We start from the raw sequence: 19,001 nt of genomic DNA, 5'->3' as shown, positions 1-19,001 counted from the left end.
GACGATATTACCCTTATCTGCTGGTTTTATTATATATTTATCCAGCTTTGTAATGTCTGCTAACACTTTTTTTTGATGGGTTGCTCTGGGGTTGTCTGAGTTTTTTTCCTTTGTCGTCAATTACTACATTGGCAAAGCTTTTATGTGGCTGTTCTTTGCACTTTGTGGATTAAATTTCGATTTGCACCTTAATTTACTAGTCAACGGCCAGTCTCTGCAAATCCCCAATCTTTCTAAATTGGTAGCAAATTCGTTGCTCTCTGTATGACTCTCCTGTTCTAGGTCATCAAGAGTTATCAAAGTGTCGATTTCAGCAATGGTGATTTCTGTCTTTCCCTCTAAAGTATCTTTTGGCTTCTTTTTGTATGTGGAAGTGGCAAAAAACTTCTTGAGTCGTAATTTACGAAGGGTCACCTTTAGCAATCTGTAGAAAGGGAGGTCTATCCTAGTTGCCACATAGTCAAAACTGGCCAGTGAACAGAAATTTAGTCCCAGTTTCAATATTTGTATCTCTTCTGTAGTGAGAACATGATCAGATAGATTGAAAATCTGCTGTTTGTTGGTGGCTTCTGTAACCTGATTCGTTATTTCCCAGAGCGCAGTGATCTTTGTGGCAGAGAGCTGTTTGAATTTGTTGCCCCTCTGCCCCCTCCTTGTTTTTTTCTCCCGCCTCTGCCTTGTCCTCTTGTGTTGGAAAATCCACCCGTTTTTTTTGTTGTTGTTGTTGTTTGCCCGCCCATCTTGACGCAACAGTCTCATTTCCTCTAAAAAAAAAAAATTGAGGCGTATAATAGGCTCTTCCTCCTCGCCTTCAGTCACCTCCGACTCGGAGGTAGAGGCTGTAGATTCCTGATGGTTTGCATTCTGGGCTGACGGGGCCTGTGGCGTTTCCTTGGCTTTCTTTCGTATTTGATCAAATCTATGCGTAAAGGTGTAAACGCGACCTTGTTCATAATCGCCCTTGTCTCTTAGAAACGTTCATTGCTTCCTCAATTTAATTTCTTCTTCATAAGCCTGTAATCCTGTTTTGATGTTGGCTTGGAGCTTTCTCCCTTCTGTTTCTTTTACAGTTTTCAGTTTTTCTTCCAAATCCTCGATATGTTGCAAAGTTTTGGTACGGTCGTTACCCACATATTTCACCAGCAACTGTAGGAATATTTTTGTGCAATGGTTCGTAGCATCCCCCATTCTTGCAACATCAGGGTATCTTGTTCCTCAAATGATGGTATTGTGAGAATTCTTAGCCCTCGTGGTATCCTGCCTACGTCCAAGTAATTTTGCAAAGTGTGCTCTTCCCACCATTTGCTAATCTTTTTTCCGTGCCTTTTCCAAGTCTTTTAGCAATGTGATTTCATTATTATCCTTTGTTTGATTTGTTTTTAATGATTCTTTTTCTTTAATAGTTGGCAAAGTTTCATTGATCAGGGAAGTTGCCTGTTCCTTCCTTTCTTGCTGCCTCTCTACTGGCCTGGGATGCCATAATTGGAAGAGTTGGAAAGCCACTCTCTGTAGTCGTTGGCGTCTGCGAAAAAAGTTTGTATCTGACTATTTATTAGGACTTTGGAACATAGTTCAAATCCAAATTGGATGGTGGTCGCTATTCAGTACTATAAAATTGCTGTACTGCGACACACTTCATTTTAGCAGAGGAACTTGCAATTTAAACATTCACTGAGAGTTGTATTTCAGCATGCTAGCAAGTCGGCAGGGGTACTTAACGAAGCAGCGTTTACTTCCTGCTCCCTCCGACACTGTCAGTTTGTGCTGCATAAGGTGTTCCTCCTCCGGCTGTTGGGCAGAATCCTGTGCAGTTCCCCTGGGGAACACTGCAAAAAGATTAAGACTACAGGAGCAGCAGTAAACCCAATTGGTAGCAGTCTGCACCACCCTGATTTACCTGGTAGCTGTGGCTGAGCAGTCAGACTTCTCTCAAGAAGAGTAGGGCATTATGCAGAGTATACACAATAGGGCCAAAACACAGTAGAGCAAACAAACACTGACCAGAGCTTTGTATAAAAAGTAGATGGTTATTTATTTAAAACACACTTTAGGCAATACACTAGCACTCTCAATGCAAAGTAAGTTAAAACACAGTCAGGTAAGTATACACACCTCCCTTGATAACTATCAGAGAAGTCAGGGTTAAAGCACAACTATTAAGACAGAAGTGAGCGCTTAACCTAGATGGCACGCCAACAGTTTAGGTTAAAAAGGGAGAGAAAAGACAGAGCATAGAAATAAAACAGTTCCCAACACTTGAGTTCAGAGCAAGGGGAGAAAGGCAGGTTATACTGTAGAGCCAAAGTTCATAGGCCTGGCCCACTTTAAATGGAGCAAAGCAAAATGTGCCCAGGATCACACGGTTTAAAGTGCACTGAAAGTCTTGCAGAGTGCTCAAGAGGTTGGGGTGATTCAAAAGATATAGTTGGAAGGCCTGGAGCCAACCCAGTTTAGAAGCCAAGGATTTAAGGGTCACCTTTAGCAATCTGTAGAAAGGGAGGTCAAGCAGGACACAGTACATTAAAGAGAAAGGAAGCTCCAGCAGGGGCATTTGTTCCTGGCAGTGGTTGAGGTTTGTGGTTCCGACCAGGGGAAGAGAATATCTTGTCGAGGAGGAAACGTGGAGTCATTGCACTGCACAGGGATGAAGCCAGTCGCAGAGTTCCCGATTAAAAGGTGCGGGCGGGGCTTTTAATCGCGGTGAAAAGTGGTGAGCTTGGCTATCTGGCGGCCGGGTGCTTGGCACGGGCGATACGACCAAGTGACGTCTTTGGAAGCGAAAAAGGGTGAACTGGTTGGTCCTACCAGCTCAAAGGGAGAAGACTCTCCAGCAGAAGATCTACTCTTGTCGTTGGCAAAGTGGTGAGTTTGTTGCAGCAGGGCTTCACCGGTGGTGTCGGTTTCAGGTGGCTCAGCTTCTTTCCTCTTCGGATTCTTGGGTCCTGTGGCGACTTCTGAAGTTCCAGTCCCAAAGGCCCTGCTTTTATGCAGGAAAAACCCCCATTCATCAGCCTAGCTGTCAATCACACATGCTAAGTGGTGAGCCGGGTGGCTCACCACTGGACCAATCAGAGTAGAGTGCGACTTGGGTTGCTAAGGCAACGCAGTCCAGGGTGCAAATTCCCCCCTCCACCCTTCCCGTGGAACCCAGACAGAGTGGCACCATTTGGCGGGCTTCTGTGGAGAAGCCCGCCAAAATAGTGGAACAAAGGGCTTGACCTTGATCAAGTTACAGAGGCGGACAAGACGCCATTTTAGAATAGAGTTCTGGCAAAAAGACCCAACCGTTGATTTAATATTAAATAAAGAAACCGGCGGTATCTTTAACATTGCACCAAAAAGTGGTGCGTTTAAAATCAATGGGAAAATCCCATAAAGAATATTCTGGTGGAATATTTCGCGTGGTAACCACTGCCACCAGCCAGAAACTTGACGAGGAGGGACGGGACAGTGCCCCCTCGAAAACAGACCCAGGGGCAATCACAATTGTGAACAGAACCAGTACAAACAAGCATATTGTGGAAGTACTGGTAAGGGGTAATTCGGACTAGTAAAGCCAATGGTGACTTTACATGCCCTGGGAGACGGTAGTCCGTCCCAGGGTATGGAGTCTATGTTTGGGGGTCACTGTGACACCCCTGTGGTACTGCACTGAGGGTGCTGTGTACCACACATACAGAAAAACAAATAATACCCTATGGAGTAAAAAGAAACCCCATAGCCCATAAGCACATAACAAGTCAAAGACATACCTCAAATCATATCTAAGAGTGGGAGTAAAGAGTCTCACTCTTTGCTGGATTTTTGGGGTTTGTTTTTTCCTCCTGCTAAGCTGCTGAGGGACTTACTAGGTTTGGGAAATTAGCCTTATAAGAGAATTCTCCCTAACACCGGCTTCTGCCGAAAGTTGAACGTAATAGCCAGTCCTTTTGACGAGTTCCCAGCAGCTTTGGAAGCAGGAAAATGCCACATCCGAGATGCTTCCAAGCGCTTTGTATCCAATGTCGAAGCGTTGGTGCTGCTCCGCGGTGCAAGTGTGTGTGTGTATGTGTGTGTGTGTGTGTGTGTGTGTGTGTGTGTGTGTGTGTGTGTGTGTGTGTGTGTATCCTATTTATTTAGCACAGGCAGAGGGTACAATCTCAGTGACCGTAAAAACAATGCTTACACGTCCACTCCTGAAGCTCACTCCCCTTACCACAGAACACGAGAAGGTGTTTGCTAGTCAACTACTCACAAAAATTCAAGAAACCCTGTCTACTTCTGGATTACTAATCCAGGTTCTGCCCCAATTCACCACTGAAGGAGCCACATCCAGGCGGTCGACATAGCCTTTCAGTTTATCGATCAAGAAGCTGGGAGGGTGGTGTTAAATCGCACATCTTGTGACAGAGTAATGGATACAAGACCTAACAGCTCAGGGGCAGCGCGCTCGCCTTGGAAGCAAGACGACACAGCAACACAGGTTTGTTCCCTGGCTCCAAGCTTAGAAACCTCTGGGTATTAAGCATGTTTATAAATGACCAAATTACAATTACAGGACTCATGCCTGCTAGACCTCCTGGCTGCATTTGACACCATCGAGCATCATACACAACTCGTGCTCCTTGCACAGAGAATGGGCTTATTTGGCTCCATCCTGATAAGGTTCACATCCTACCTATCTAGCAGATCCCAGGTCGACAAGATGGGCTCCATCAGATCCGAATGGCTTTTGTCACCTGTGGAGTCCCTCCTGAATTGCATTCTCACCAGTCATCTTTAACCTCTACATTGAACCACTGAGCTTACGCCTAGATGAACCCAACATTGTGATAGACCAGTACGGAGATGATACAGACTTGAACCAAATGGTTGAAAGGCCCACAAGATGTTGCTCACTTTTGCTCTTGCCCCAAAACCATCCAAATACAATTGACAGGTGTCAACTTAAAGCTTAACCGCCTCCCCCACCCCAAGACAGATTTCATATTCCTGGGCCACCGCTCCTAACGGGAAGCCACTCAAACATGGCTGAATGAAATGTTTTTGGACAGGTTCAATGGTCAACTCACCCACTCAGCAAAATCCCTAGGGTTGTGGATCACGATCGATCTATCAAACACATTGTGAAAATGGTGCTAAAAGCTGGGTAGCATTTCTCTCTACTCCGTAAGGTCAAGCCCTTCCTTCCTCTCCAGGACTTCAAAATGGTGGCGCAGGTCATAATGATCTTGCTTATCGGTGGGGCTAACACCCTCCACTCAGGACTCCCTGCTGCTCACCTGGCCTCCATCAAAATAGTCCATCGTGCCGCAGCTCACCACATCACCAGCTAAAGGACATTTTAACATACTACCTCCACCTTGTGTGAATTAGACTGCCTCCCATCCCGGTTATTATCTGGTTCATAACCACATTCCTCCCCTACAAAGCAACCACTGATGGTACACCTGCCTACCCGAGAGCCAAACTAAAGTCATTAGGTGACACACGGTCATCTCGCAGTGAGACCATCGCCAGACTGTAAAATAGACTTCAGTGCATGGGGAAAACTAGGAAAAAGCACCCGTATGGTATGGTCCTCTGGAACTCCATCCCGGTGGCAATCTGCATTACTCCAGGTCTCCTTTACTTTAAGAAAGAACTGAAGACCTGCCTCTTCCAGCAACACCTTGGCGTAACCGAGATTCCAGTTATCTTGTGCACTCCCCCATCCATATAGTGTATTGTGATCATTATTACTCCTGTTTACTTGATGGCTTATTAAATCCTCTATCAATGGTTTGCTCAGCACTCTGATGCAACAGAGCAAGGCTCAGGATGTACAAATATAATACCAATAGAAATAGTAATGCAACCTTAAATGTTGAAAATACCAAAGAAAAAGGAATTTCGAACACGCAGTCAATACAATTTATTTTAATTAATTGTTTTTGTGCAAGTAAAGGCCTGATTCGGAGCGTTTTTCAATGGGATTGTGCCATTATAAAACGCTTCTGTTAATCAGCCCCTAAGTGTTTATATGACCAGTGGTTTACCTTGTGATGTGTAGTGTGATTTGTAGTATGAATGCAATGTGAAGAGGACATTCGTTTATCTTTTTGTTGATAGTGTCACTATATAAGACTTAATTGCTAGTTTAATGATGCATGTGCGGTCTGCACTCACAAAAGGTTGCACACCAAAGTGCGACGTGGAGCACGAGGGGCTTCTGCGTACGCAGCCTGCAGACCACGAATGAAGAAGGCAGGGGGGTGGGGAAGCAATGGGGGTCATGCAGCGATGAGGGGTTTTGGGGGTGAACCCTCTAAAGCACTAGGAGAATGGGGCACGAAAAAGAGAAAACAATATGCATAGCCTTTACTCGGAGATGGGGGGCGGGGGGAGGCTGGGCAAGCCCTCCCTTTTGTAAATACCATTCTGCATCATGAGTAATATTAGAGGTACGTATGTCAAGGTGCATTGAGCTAAACGTGGCTGTAGAGCCCCCTGGGTGGGAGCCACCCCAGAGAACCGGTTATATGGCTATGTTCAGTAGAGTGGGTGCAATATTTTGTACATGTTGGGACTCCTGGCTCACTGTGCCTAGAGAGATGCGGAACACTCCCATTGCACTGATGACAACCCCACAAGGCAGAAACACATGCTGGGGTTTCTGTTGGTACTATCGTAGCATTTCGGGACTGGACAGCCCTCGTGGATGGGGCCAGGCTGTTATGCAAATGTGTAATTCTCCTCTAGAAAGGTACTGTTTGCTCAAACGTGGTTGTAGGCCCTCCTGAGTGGGAACCATAACTGCTGTGTTCATTCGCAGTAAGGGTGGTCCCACATTTTTACACATTTGCAGAGGTGTTTTTGAAAGGTCCATGCAGAAGAGTCTGCGTGTGCTCCCCTCGGAGTTCCTCGACCAATCCGAGCTAACCTCTCCTAGCAAGCAAACCCATGCCCTGCAACTACAGATAGTCTAGAAATGATTTCGGGACCTACCCGTTTGGCTGCTGTCAATTACATTGTGTCTGTGAGGATTTCAAGGGGCACATTCTTTTCACTGTTAGAAAGTTAGGCAACCAAATTACAGTCGTTATGTCTGATTAAAAAAAGCTGTGTGCAATCAGGGCGCAGAAACATATACGTCAGTTCAATGTCTTGTTGACCTCGTATCACTTACATCTACCCAATCCTATATACACCAGAACCAAAGGCTCAGCCAAGGGAATTGAGGCCGAAGGGGGCAAATAGCCTTGTGGCAGGTTATTCCCCACCACAATGCCAAGGGCCAATGTGACCAGGCCTGACTAGGAGTTCTCTAGAGTGCTTTTAAACTCCAAGTGCCGCAGCGCGCTGATGAAATCTAAATAGCTTTTTTATGAGCCCATTGCAGGATAATTTGGAGTACTCCTCGTAGGTAACGCACATCTCCAAAGCAGTATTTAGGGCTGCAGTTCTCTGGAGGAGTAACGCAAGACAGGCTGGCATGCAGGGTGTTCAGCGACGTGTAGTGCATGCATTCTGCAAGCACACTTCACTTTAAAGTAAATTCATACCATGGAATATTCAAGGGTTCAGGAGCTTTGCACCGAACTGGGAATCGCAGTGCTGGCATGCTAGGTTTATAAACATCTGGTGCCAGGGGGATGGGTGTAGGATTCACATCAGACCTTTTCTGCACTATGTGGAAAAAGGTGCTCTTTATTAGACTTGGCGGACAGAGCAGTTGAAGTTTTTTTTCTAGGCACCCCTGCACTGGTCTGTGATAGATGTAATCATTTATCACCTTTTTGTGCAGCTATATTAGTCATATGTCTTCTGCAAACGAGTGGGACGCCGCTTAAATTTCAGTTTCAACAGTGTAGCAGTTCACCAAAAATGATGACATCAGAATTCGAGTAAAGATTTAAAAAAACATTATTTTTCTTCAGGTCACATTAAGAGAAGGACTTTTCTTTATTGAAGTCTTGAGTTATCTATCTTCATCTCCACCAGCTGGCCACCAGTTTAGCTTGTGAATGTAATGTCTCCCAGTCCAGGTTACTCTGCAGTCCATGATTACGTATCTTGGAATGACTACGCTAGTCTGACCATTGCTATTGGACAGTAGGTCACCTGTCCGTGCACCTTGTGACATCTTCAAGGTGAAGTCCAGTCACTACCCAACAAGACAGTTGACGTTGGTTCTCTTGACTCTCTTCAGTACCCCATGTTTTTTCCCTGGGAAGAGTTAGAATCCTGACTTCCAACATTTTTATTATTTGTATTAATTGTTTATGGTACATCATACCTTTACAATATTACATATATATAAAAAATATATATCCTCAATAAAATATACCTATCATCACAGGTAAAATACTCAAAAACCATCTCCACTTAAATGTATAGCATTAAAAAAGTTAACAAAAAAAAATGCCATTCTTTGAGAGATGACTCAGTAAATAAGACCATAAAACCTCACAATCTATCAAATCGGGACTAAAACATATGGTGCCTTAGATGTAACATTTCTTTAAAGTGCAGCATCCGACAGATTACCACAAGGTGCTTTAGTGTTTCCACACTATTGGTTTCTTTACAAAAGACTTCCAACATTTAATTCTTACTGGTTCTCTGTCTCTCAGCACCACGTGTGCCTTGGTGGAGAGTGACAAAACGTCAACATACCAGAAGACATTTCACTTTGATTCTCTTGAGGTTTCGTAGGACCACAGCGATTTCCAAAAATTCCCACTGGTTTGCTTTCTCACTCACAGCACCTCCCGAGTCATTTTGCAGAGGGAGCGGATTACAAGTGCCAACACGTCGTTATCTTTGGATTTCTTTGAGTGTCTCGGTGCACCTTGCACTCTGGTGCAGAGTGTAGGAATGGCAACCTGGTGTCTCTTTGCTCCTCGTGCATTGGAGCAGAGGGACCGCACCCCAACTCCCACCATCCGGTTCACTTGGAATACTTTCCAGTCTTTCAACATGGCACAGGCCCCAGTGCAGAGTGGCAGACCACAGACCACATCTCCCATCATGGTGTTGCCCTTGGCTCTCGTCCAGCCTCTCAGCACTCTGTGCTCTGGTTCTCTCTGTGGTTCCTCCTCCTACCTAGACAATGACTTCATGTCACAACATTTGTTTTCTTGTTATGGATTATTATCAGCCTTCTGTATCATTCCTTCAATCTGCCCCACGTAGAGTTAGGTCGTTTCTACCTCTGGTTCCCGTTGCTTTAAACCTTTTGGTTGTGAATCACCCCTTAATATCTGGATAGCAGTTCCCCCTCAAGCATGAACTCAGCAATTCAGCAACATACCAACTTATTGCATGCTATTCGACGCCCCCGCTCAACATTCTCATACTGTTTCTACTCGGCCTTTTTCTTTTCTTTGTGGGACCACAGATCTGGTCACTTGATTAAAGACAAACAATTGACTTACGGCTCAGCCATTTTGTTTTGACCAGCGATGGCCCGTCGCCGCATATCCACCTCTCGTAGCTTCGATATCTGTTTTCTTTTAAGAAAAAGGGAATGGAGAAGAGTGACAAAGACTTTTTATGTAGCTTGCCGCTTCACTGGGATACTTGGGCATCGAATGGTTATAGGGCCAAAAATAAATGCTGCAATTTTAGACTTTGTTATGGGACATCCAGACCAATTTGTGTGTTTTGTGATCAATGTAAACCACCTACTGGCTAGAAAATATCTTGAAGCTTCACATGCCCACCTGATAGCCAGCACTCTGTTTCAGTGGTAGCATATTTGTTTTATAGAATAAGAGTTCATCCTGATGATGATGGGTCTCTTCACTGTTTCTCATTCGGTACAAAACTGTGCCAAGACCCACGTGGAAGTTTCATTTTTTTTTAGAATTGGGGGTCAGCAAGGTTCAAAGTGATTAACATTGATGCCCAACTTAGATCTGCAACTGACATCCCAGGCATGATTGGTCCATCCAGAGGATGACAGAAGGCTAGATAATTACAAAGTTATTCCTGTTGCTGAGTCCCTAGCACAAAGTTAAATGACCCTAGCTGTGAATGATCTCGTATCGAATGTTTGTAGGCCCTAGTTAGAGCTGCTGGTCCGACTACAAGGGATGTCGAGATCCTGACCCTATCCTCTCTCATACACTTTCCTAGTATCTAAAAGTGCACACAACATGGAGGTCGGTATTTAGTGTTTAATCTTTCCGCCCCCACGGCGTGTGTCTTATTAAAAACAACAAAGATGGTTCTATGACCAGTGGAATTCCCTTATAAAGAAAAAAGAGGGCTTGTTAAAAGAAATCGATAGTTATCAACACAGATTCGCTCCCCATCACAGTATTGTGGTGAAAGCGGAATCGTTTTAAATAATTCTATTGACCACTGGTCATAGAACCATCTTTGTTGTTTTTAATAAGACACGCTGTGGGGGCGGAAAGATTAAACACTAAATACCGACCTCCATGTTGTGTGCACTTTTAGATACTAGGAAAGTGTATGAGAGAGGATAGGGTCAGGATCTCGACATCCCTTGTAGTCGGCCCAGCAGCCCTAACTAGGGCCTACAAACATTCGATACAAGATCATTCACAGATAGGGTCATTTAACTTTGTGCTAGGGACTCAGCAACAGGAATAACTTTGTAATTATCTAGCCTTCTGTTTTCTAATTGTTATAATATTGAGGCGCAAACGGGAGGCATCCGCCTTCTAACTCTACTTTGTGGTTACTCCATCCAGAGGATGGTCAGATAGTTTTGGAAAATTATATCTGTCAAATTACTAGCTTTTAATGAAAACACTTGTATGAAACAGCGATAATAGCAGGAATTGCTGCATGTTCTTGGGCAATGGTATACCCTATGTGACCTTGCCCAGAGAAAGTTAGCTTTGTATTATCACATTTCCAACTTGAGAACCCAGGGAACATTTACTTGGATTTGCTGCGAACCCAAGTTTTTTTGCCAGGTGGTAGACATCAATTGAAGATGCAGCATATGTTCTGATCAGATAGATTGGGGCTTCGGAGAGTGTCTCGCCCTATAAACCACAATATTTTAGAATAGTCCAATTTCCAATAATATAGTCCAAGTGACCCAATAGATGTGGGATTTTTTTTTATTCTTATATGATGAGAACAGCCGACACGTGTTTCGACCCCTGGTCGTTGTGAAGGCCTTCTAATCTTTCTCAAATGATCAGCCCTTGTTTAGTGAAGCCTAGTTCGGCTGGTATCCAGTCCTTGTTACTAATTAGTAGTCTGATATAGATAGACAAAGAATATATTTATAGATGCAGAGCAGGTGTCTTTAGCAGAGCCGCAATTCCATAAGGCAGGTCCATAAATAGCTTGCATAGGTGCATGTTCACCTCACACTGCAGATGTTCATATTCAAGCCATTTGTTAAATGTAGCAGGCCTACATTTAGTGTAGCAGGCCTACATTTAGTGTGTGGTGTTCATTTTACCGCTGGTGGTAAATGGAAAATACCACTGGAGGTAAAATATTGCCAATTGGTAAATGAATCCCCACTAGAAATCCTGATAACAGTAAAATGTCTTAAAGTGGCAATTACTACCGAAAATATGACCAGCTCTCAACTAGTTTTTGAAAATTGTCCAACACCTAAGCAGGTGTCAAAAAATGTGTATATTGTGTTGTCACATAACACACAACTATTTATGGGGAAGGTCATTTTCTGCGTTTCCCCTTTTTTTTCGCCCTGGCATTTGTCGGTAATGGCAGCAGTATATATTTTTTTCTGTTACATTTTTAATAATGGTTGTATTCATTGCATTGTCGAAAATGCTTAACAAATGTTGCACTGTTGGAATTTTTACTGTCGGTTGTAATAGAGAAGGACAAAATTGGCACCGTTACGTAATGACTGCAGACGATTCCTTTTAAACCATATAACTGACAGTGTTTCTGATGTCATTAACATTATTGGGTATTGAATGGTGGAATCTTGTGGGATTTCTGGATCCTAATCTGATTGTCATTCTCGTTTTTCTTCAGTTTAGTATTCCCACTCCGAACGTACTATATGTGTGCAAAGACGGGAGCAGAAGCAGACGAGTGGATTAAAATATTACGATGGAAAATGGTAAGTTCTGTAATGATAGCAGATATTTTAAGTTTTAACCACAGTGGCCTGATTCATGGAATTATTTGCGCGGTTAAAAGAGACCATGCGCTCCAAACTGTGCACAAAACTCTGATTCATGGAATCTAATGCGGAGGACTTTTTCGTACTTTGTGGACTTCGCACAGGCTCGGCACGTCTGTGCGAACTGCCGAGTGCCTTGCACGAGACTCCATGCAGATGTGTGGGCGTGGCCTGCTAATAGACTAGAGTAGGGGGCGGAACACGCAATATGGGGAAGAACAAGGGAAAATGTGGGTGTTACAAGTGACAGGTCGCTGTCAGTCCATCGCACGCCCACAAATGCACTTTACAAAGCGTATTCATGGATCTGTCCGTGCAACCTCTCGTCAAGGAAATGGCCACACAAAGCACTCGAACGATCCGCCACCCGAATGTGGGTGTAAAGACACTTGCGCATAGGAATCACTGCGCAGATTTAAGATCGGATGTTGGATTAAGGGATACGTGCATGCTGTCAGGGTTTCTATCAGACTTGGGGGGGGGGGGGGGGGGTGCGCGCTTAAGCAGCGTAGTGGGGTGCAGGCACAGTTTACAGGGTTTGCATGCATGTGTCCCGGGATATGATGACTTTTACGATATGTCTATGCACGCTGAGGGGGTGCTCGGTATGATTATGGGGGACCCCCGCCGGGGGGGGGGCGCGGCGCGCTTTCCTGGTTTGCAGGCAGTTTTTCCAAAGTGTAACGCGCGTGAGTAGTGCGCAAACATATGTTTCCATGGCTGAAAAGGTTCTGCGTATGGGTGTGTCGTGGGCATTCCAGCCGTGACTGGCGCAAAGGGTTACTTTGCGTGAACAATTCCATGAATACGCAGAGCGCACAGATTTCCTTATGCATGCAGGCTCATGCATAGTCGTTCTCGGCGCGCAGGCTTTGTGGCATGTATGCGCAGATTTCCATGAATCTGACCCAGTATGTTCCCATGTACCATTTACACATGTGTACTCCTAAAGAAGGGGGAAGCATGTACCTGGTGCATAATTTTTCATACCAGGGCTGGATCAGATCAACTGTCCCTGTGCCAAGAAATGTTACAATATTTACATGTGACGGTGCTATTTGTAATGAAAGACCTGGGCAGAAAACAACACTTTGTTGGGTTTCCATCGTTTCTATGACTTCTAATTAACAGCGGTAATGTACCTTAAGGGCTATTGCTGACATTCGTGGAATTAAGTCGAGGGATTCAGAAAATTTGTGCTTTATATCACATCCAAAACGACATCACTCTACTGCCCTGGAATATTGGCGGAATCGTGGCATGCCCCATCATGATCATGAGTGCAGAAGGGCGGGGTGTGAGGAAACCGGCAGAAAGAACCTTTCTGCATGTTTGCTTGCACCTACACTGGTCTGGAATGGATTTCTCACATGTACCTGAAACCCCAGTGGAATAGCAGCTTCGTAGGTTTGACCATGCCTGGGGCACCCCAAGTGGCCATGGTCATATCACAGCTACCACTGGTAGGCTCGAACCAGATCCAAGACCCAGCTATATAGCCCATGTACTTGGCTTGAACATGAAGGCCCCACAAAAGAAACAGGCTTTTTGTCCATGTTACACCCTTCAGTGTCCCTCGTCTTTACTACCTCAGGGTGCGAGTGATCCCCGTAGTGTTGAAATATGCAGCTTCTTAACGTTTATGCAGCTCTGGCCCCTCAGGACACAGCAAACATCTTGGGGGCACAATGCCAGTCGTTTAAAACTTTGCCAACGCTAATTGGCCAATTAGGGACTGATAAGTACCTAGACCTAAAGGGTCTTCAAATAGATTCCGACAAGCATGATATCTGTAATGGAATTTTGGATACATATAGGCGATTTTAAAAAATGAACGTTTTTATAGACGCCAGTTCGTTTGAAAATTGTGTACAAATTTGTCCGTTTATTGCAGCAGCTCAGAGAAACCCGAACCCTTTGACAAATTGCTTGGGAAATGCATGCCCCCCGCACCCCCAATAACTTTTCAGCCTAGATCAAACGTCACAAAATGTTCTAGAAAATTGAGGTTGCTGTGTATTTATTTTGCAATCTTTGTGATGATACGAACGGCACCAAAGTTGTAAGCACCTAGAAAAAGTGCCCTTTCAATTTGTATTTTTATTTATTGGCTTATGTTGAGCACCCGTGCAAAAGTGGTTTTCTTCAGAGCGCATTTAGAGGATGACCATACCAAGGCGGAAACCTGTGAAAAAGAAAACCTCAGTAAGCCAAGGTGAAGTCTTGTCTTTCGGTATTTTCAGAGCTCAAGTAGATTTTCTTCATTCCGAAGTTGAATAGGAAGGCTGTTGCATAACTTTGGGGCAAGAACTCTAAGCCTGTAGCTTCCACAACTGAGTAAAGGTCAGTGAATTGGGGAAGGGCGAAGCCAGCAGAAGAAAGGTGACTGGCTGGGCAATACTTCTTTTAAACGGTCCTGCAAGTAAGTGGGTCCAGTTCTGTGAATGGCTTCATGAGTGATGCAGAGAGTTTTAAATATAATGCATAAGATGCCTGGGAGACGATGCAATTACTTTAGTGCTGCACTTGAGTGTTTATGGCTGCACCAATGGAAGATGAGCCTGACAGCTTTTATTTTTAATTCTTTGGAGTTTGTGCAGAAGATATTGAGGGAGGCTGATGGAAAATGCGTTTGCATCATCGGTCCTAGTAAGAATGATGCCTCTGATAAAGAGCCACCTGGTGATGAGTCAGAAGAGAGACAGTGGTTCTGGCAAGTCTGAGGTAGAAGGTGTAGTTCCTGACCATTGTGTTGACATGTGTAGCCAGGGATCGCTTTTCATAAAAAAAATGACCACGTTTTCTGGCACCAGTTGTTGGGCTGACTGCGATTCAGAGCTCACTGGGCAAGGAGAAGGGGAGCGGCGCTAAGAGCCAAGCGTAATGATTTCCAATGTTTCGCCATTCAAGGTCAGATTGTTATTCTTCATCTGGCTCTGAGTCTTCTTGAGGCTGTTAAGGAAATAGTGATTTGTCGGGCGGGTGACAGTTTTCATACGGTTGGCGCATATTACCAATTCACTATCCTCTCCATATACTTGAAAGACCAGGCCAAAACATCTATAAGATTGGCACAAGTATACACATACATGGTGAAGAGGAGAGATGAGTGCTGGGACGAAGGGACGTCATTTTTGGGGTTGGCAGGGGGAGCAGCTGCTACCCCTGGCTCCCACTCTGTTACCACCAGAAATGTCCTTACTACCCCAGGGCCACTGGACAAAGTGGCAGTGCCAAGAGCAGATATCTGTTGCACCTGAAAAAGGCAGTTGTAAATGTAGCTAAATGTGACACCGCTTTTTTCACATAGAATCTCAATCTGGTTAGCTGGAGAATTAACAGGGATGCAGGAAAAAACATGAAGTCGCCATCACTAACAGATTGGCTGTCCATTAGTGAAGAATGCCAGAATGGTTGGCTTCAGAGGTGAGCTGTCTTTGCAGCTCAAACCAGAACTGTAGCAACAGGCAGGGTATTGGGGCTTTTAGCCAGCAGGGAAGGGGTAAGAGCAGCCTGCAGTACTCTGTGACCGTTACTGTAGATTGTTTCAAATACCATTTCACCGAATATATTTTACAGAAAAAGGTAGGGGAAATTGTATATGTGTAATGCGTAATATGTGGGGTAAGGGTATATGTTAGGGTAGGGAGGGTTCAGGGGGGACTGCGTGGGGTCTCTCCCCCACACCTGCATAAAAAAAAGAAAAGTAGAAAAAGTAAAGATTTCATTTTTCGGTGAAATGGATTAAGTGAAGTTTCCATTCAAAGAAATGTATCCGAAGAAATCACATACATCCCTCAGTGACAGCACAGCATGAACACAAATCTCATCAGTGTTTCTCGTTGTCTGCTTTGCACATCCAGTGAGCCACTGGGCCTGTGACAAGAGGGGTGTGCTCGAGTGGCTTCTGCCACCAATCCTGCATGGGCACTGTATGACCTGACCCAGATCTGCCAGACCTGCATCACAGGCACACTGTAGATGGACGCAAGGTGACATAATTTACATGAAGTTGCCCTCCGCCTTTGAAATAAACCACCTGTTCAAGCAAAAAAAGTGTATATTTGGAAGGATACCTAAGGGGCAACGTACTTTGGGAACAAGAGGATGCATTGCAAAATGAGTTCAGTTCCTGTTCCAATGCTTGGAAGCTGTAGGAAGCTGGCATTAAGCAAGATATAAAGGACCAAAAAATTAATAAAATTGGCCTTTTCTAGGGGTGATCTCGGAGCTGCTGATCTCAAAACTCTGCAATTACTGTGACCTGCAACCCATCATCCCCATCTAAAACACTGCTGTGGGTTGCTTACCAAATAAGCAAAACCGAAAGGTGATGGCTGGAAGGGTTCACATCATTCCTAACCACTGGCACAGTGCTGAGCAACGCTTCAGACCATTGTTTTTCTGGTTGGACTTGGATTGGTCAGTTGCTGTTTCCAGTCTGTGCCTAGGCACTTGGCAGGCACTGGATGTCTGTGCTTTGGGGTGTAAGCCTCTTTGAGATGCTCTGTCTGTTTACAGTTTAGTCCGAGTAATTTTAAATTGTCCAGGTTGCTGTGTTGGATGTCTGCTTATATTCACCATAATTTGGTAATATGGGCCTTTACACACTGGTATTAACGCTACATATGGTGATCTTTTCTTGTATGAAATGTATATCATATTATATCGTAACTATATTTTGAGGAACAATGCTATGTGATGCCATTTTCTGTTTAGTCGAGGGGTGAAAGGTTGTGTGCCATCGCTTCCTGTGATGTCACTTGGGGGTGGGTTAAATGGCATCTGATCATGCGATATCAGAGGTTAAGGGTCGTGTGATGTCACTTCTGCTACCCCTGGCATTTTGGTGAACAGACACCCCTGCTGGCACACCCACAGTCAATGATGTGAGAAGGTGAAACAGAAGGACCCGATCTGACCTGTTGTGATCTTTGATCTAGGAAGGAGCTGATTCAACCTACAGCAAGACTGTCCATAGTGTACCAGGAATGGAGGCCAACAATGAGCATGGGAGGATCGACTGTGTTGTACACTGCCGACCACTCGAGGAGGATTTGAATGACGGAGTGGGAGGCATCTAGTTGCTCCTGGAGGATTTCACTGCTGTCAAGCTCTGCCTGTTCTTTCAGTGTGCTGCCCATAATTCCGATTTAGGAGTATCAAGAAGAGAGTTTAGCTTGAAATGGTATTGTAGTTGTTTCACAACCAATTTTTGCAATATTTTGCCTAAGTAAGGCGGTTTAGAGATGAAGTTGTACATTTTGGGAAGATCAGGTGGGTGAAAGTGTTTTTTAGGAGTGGGGAAATGAGAGCAGGTTTTTGCAGCGAGGGAAGTGACCTTTTTTGAAGGATTTGTTAGTGATCGTGGAGTAGCCTATGGAGCTGATTTTCAGCCACTTTGATTGTGATGTGATGGGGGGGCATGGGCCACTGGGAGACCCAGATGGTCCTGCGTCAGTAAAGTGCGGGTGTGAGAAGCAGGGGGCAGTGGGGAGTTGGGGGTGGGGAGGGCTTGTGGAGGTGGAGGTGGGGGTAATCTTAGTTTTTAGATTAAGTTCTGCAAGAGATTGCATAGGTCCTGAATATTGGACGAGGGTTTGTTGAGATTATTGTAAATCTGGAAAAACTAATTTGTGCTGTTTAGGTCTAATCATTCTTATAGGCGAAGAAAATGTTCTTGGCAGTGGCAAATTATTTTTGGAAACCTCGTAGAATTTTTTTTTTATAGAACCATGTCCTGTTTTATGCCACTGCGGTTTCAGTTGGAGACGGTCATTAGGAGGCTGCCACCGGTATTTTTTTTTTCTTAGCACCCAGCAGTGGGCAATAACCGGGTCATTATGGCATTGCCGGACGCAATATTTGTCCATTCCTGGGCGCCGGAAAATATTCTTTCCCATTGAGCCCCATGGGAATGGGAATGGGGAAGCCGGATGCACCGGCACGTTATAAACGTTGCCGGTGCATCCGACATGCTGTGCTCGCGGATGCCACTCTGCCTGCCAGGTCAGACCTGGCGGGCAGAAAGGCACCCACGAGCACAACTCAGTTTGTCGGTCCAGGAACTAGGGTACTGGCAAGCTTACCAGTATCCTAGTTCCCGGACAGGCAAACTTATGATGAAGCCCAGTGTCTTTAATTAAGCACTTATTTAAATGATGATTTTCTGATTTGGCAATTTTAGATTTTGTTGGAGGCAGGACAGTGGAGTAACTTTTCTGAAACTGCTGGGGGGGGGGGATATGACATCTAAATGAAAGAGGCCCCTGCCAAATGAGTAGGAGAAAATAGTGTGCCACAAATGTTGGGAGGGACAAACTCCCTTGCCCCACCCTAAACTTATACCCATGGGGCAGGCACTGCAGTGTGTGGGTGGCGATGAAGACAGAGTAGGGTATTTTATTTTAATTGAAGCCTTTCTCGAAGGGGGTGAAGAGCTAGGAGAAGGCTTCTGGTATGCATAAGCATGTATGTTCTATAGAGGTGACATTAAGCCAGAGAACGGTGTGGATAAGCGGAGAGGTGAAAAGTGACCAGGAAGTGGTTGCACCAAGAGATGGCTGAAGTCATGCGCTGATTTATCTAGAGGGAGAGTGAAAGAGATCAAGAAAATGACCTTAGAAGTCTGTTGGGCTGCTGATGTGTTGTTGAAAGTTGAGATTGTCTAATAAGCTAAGAACATTTGTGACATATGGGTAGCTTGGATCTTCAGCCCATACACTCAAGTCATGGAGGATAATGTTCTTTCTGAGGTTGACAAGTTCCTTAAAGTGCAAAGATAGTTCAGAGGAATGGTGGATTGTGTTTAGGAGATCTGTAAATCTAGGAGCAAGGGGTGTGCCCCTTATCTTCCACACACCCATGAACATCTGATTAGTCAACA

At 44.7% G+C, this 19,001-nt stretch overlaps 1 protein-coding gene across 1 annotated transcript in view; it reads left to right on the top strand.

Annotated features, from left to right (window-relative positions):
- The window catches only part of DAPP1 (dual adaptor of phosphotyrosine and 3-phosphoinositides 1), a 245,649-nt gene that overhangs the window by 210,263 nt on the left and 16,385 nt on the right, over positions 1 to 19,001 (top strand). Inside the window, exon 8 of the mRNA XM_069630719.1 lies at positions 11,965 to 12,052. Within this exon, the coding sequence (XP_069486820.1) occupies positions 11,965 to 12,052 (88 nt within the window). The remainder of the gene's footprint in view (positions 1 to 11,964; positions 12,053 to 19,001) is intronic.

Source organism: Ambystoma mexicanum, chromosome 6q (genome assembly GCF_040938575.1).
Source record: "Ambystoma mexicanum isolate Mex_15411 chromosome 6q, UKY_AmexF1_1, whole genome shotgun sequence".
NCBI lineage: Eukaryota > Metazoa > Chordata > Amphibia > Caudata > Ambystomatidae > Ambystoma > Ambystoma mexicanum.
This window is presented reverse-complemented; position numbering and strand designations above follow the sequence as displayed.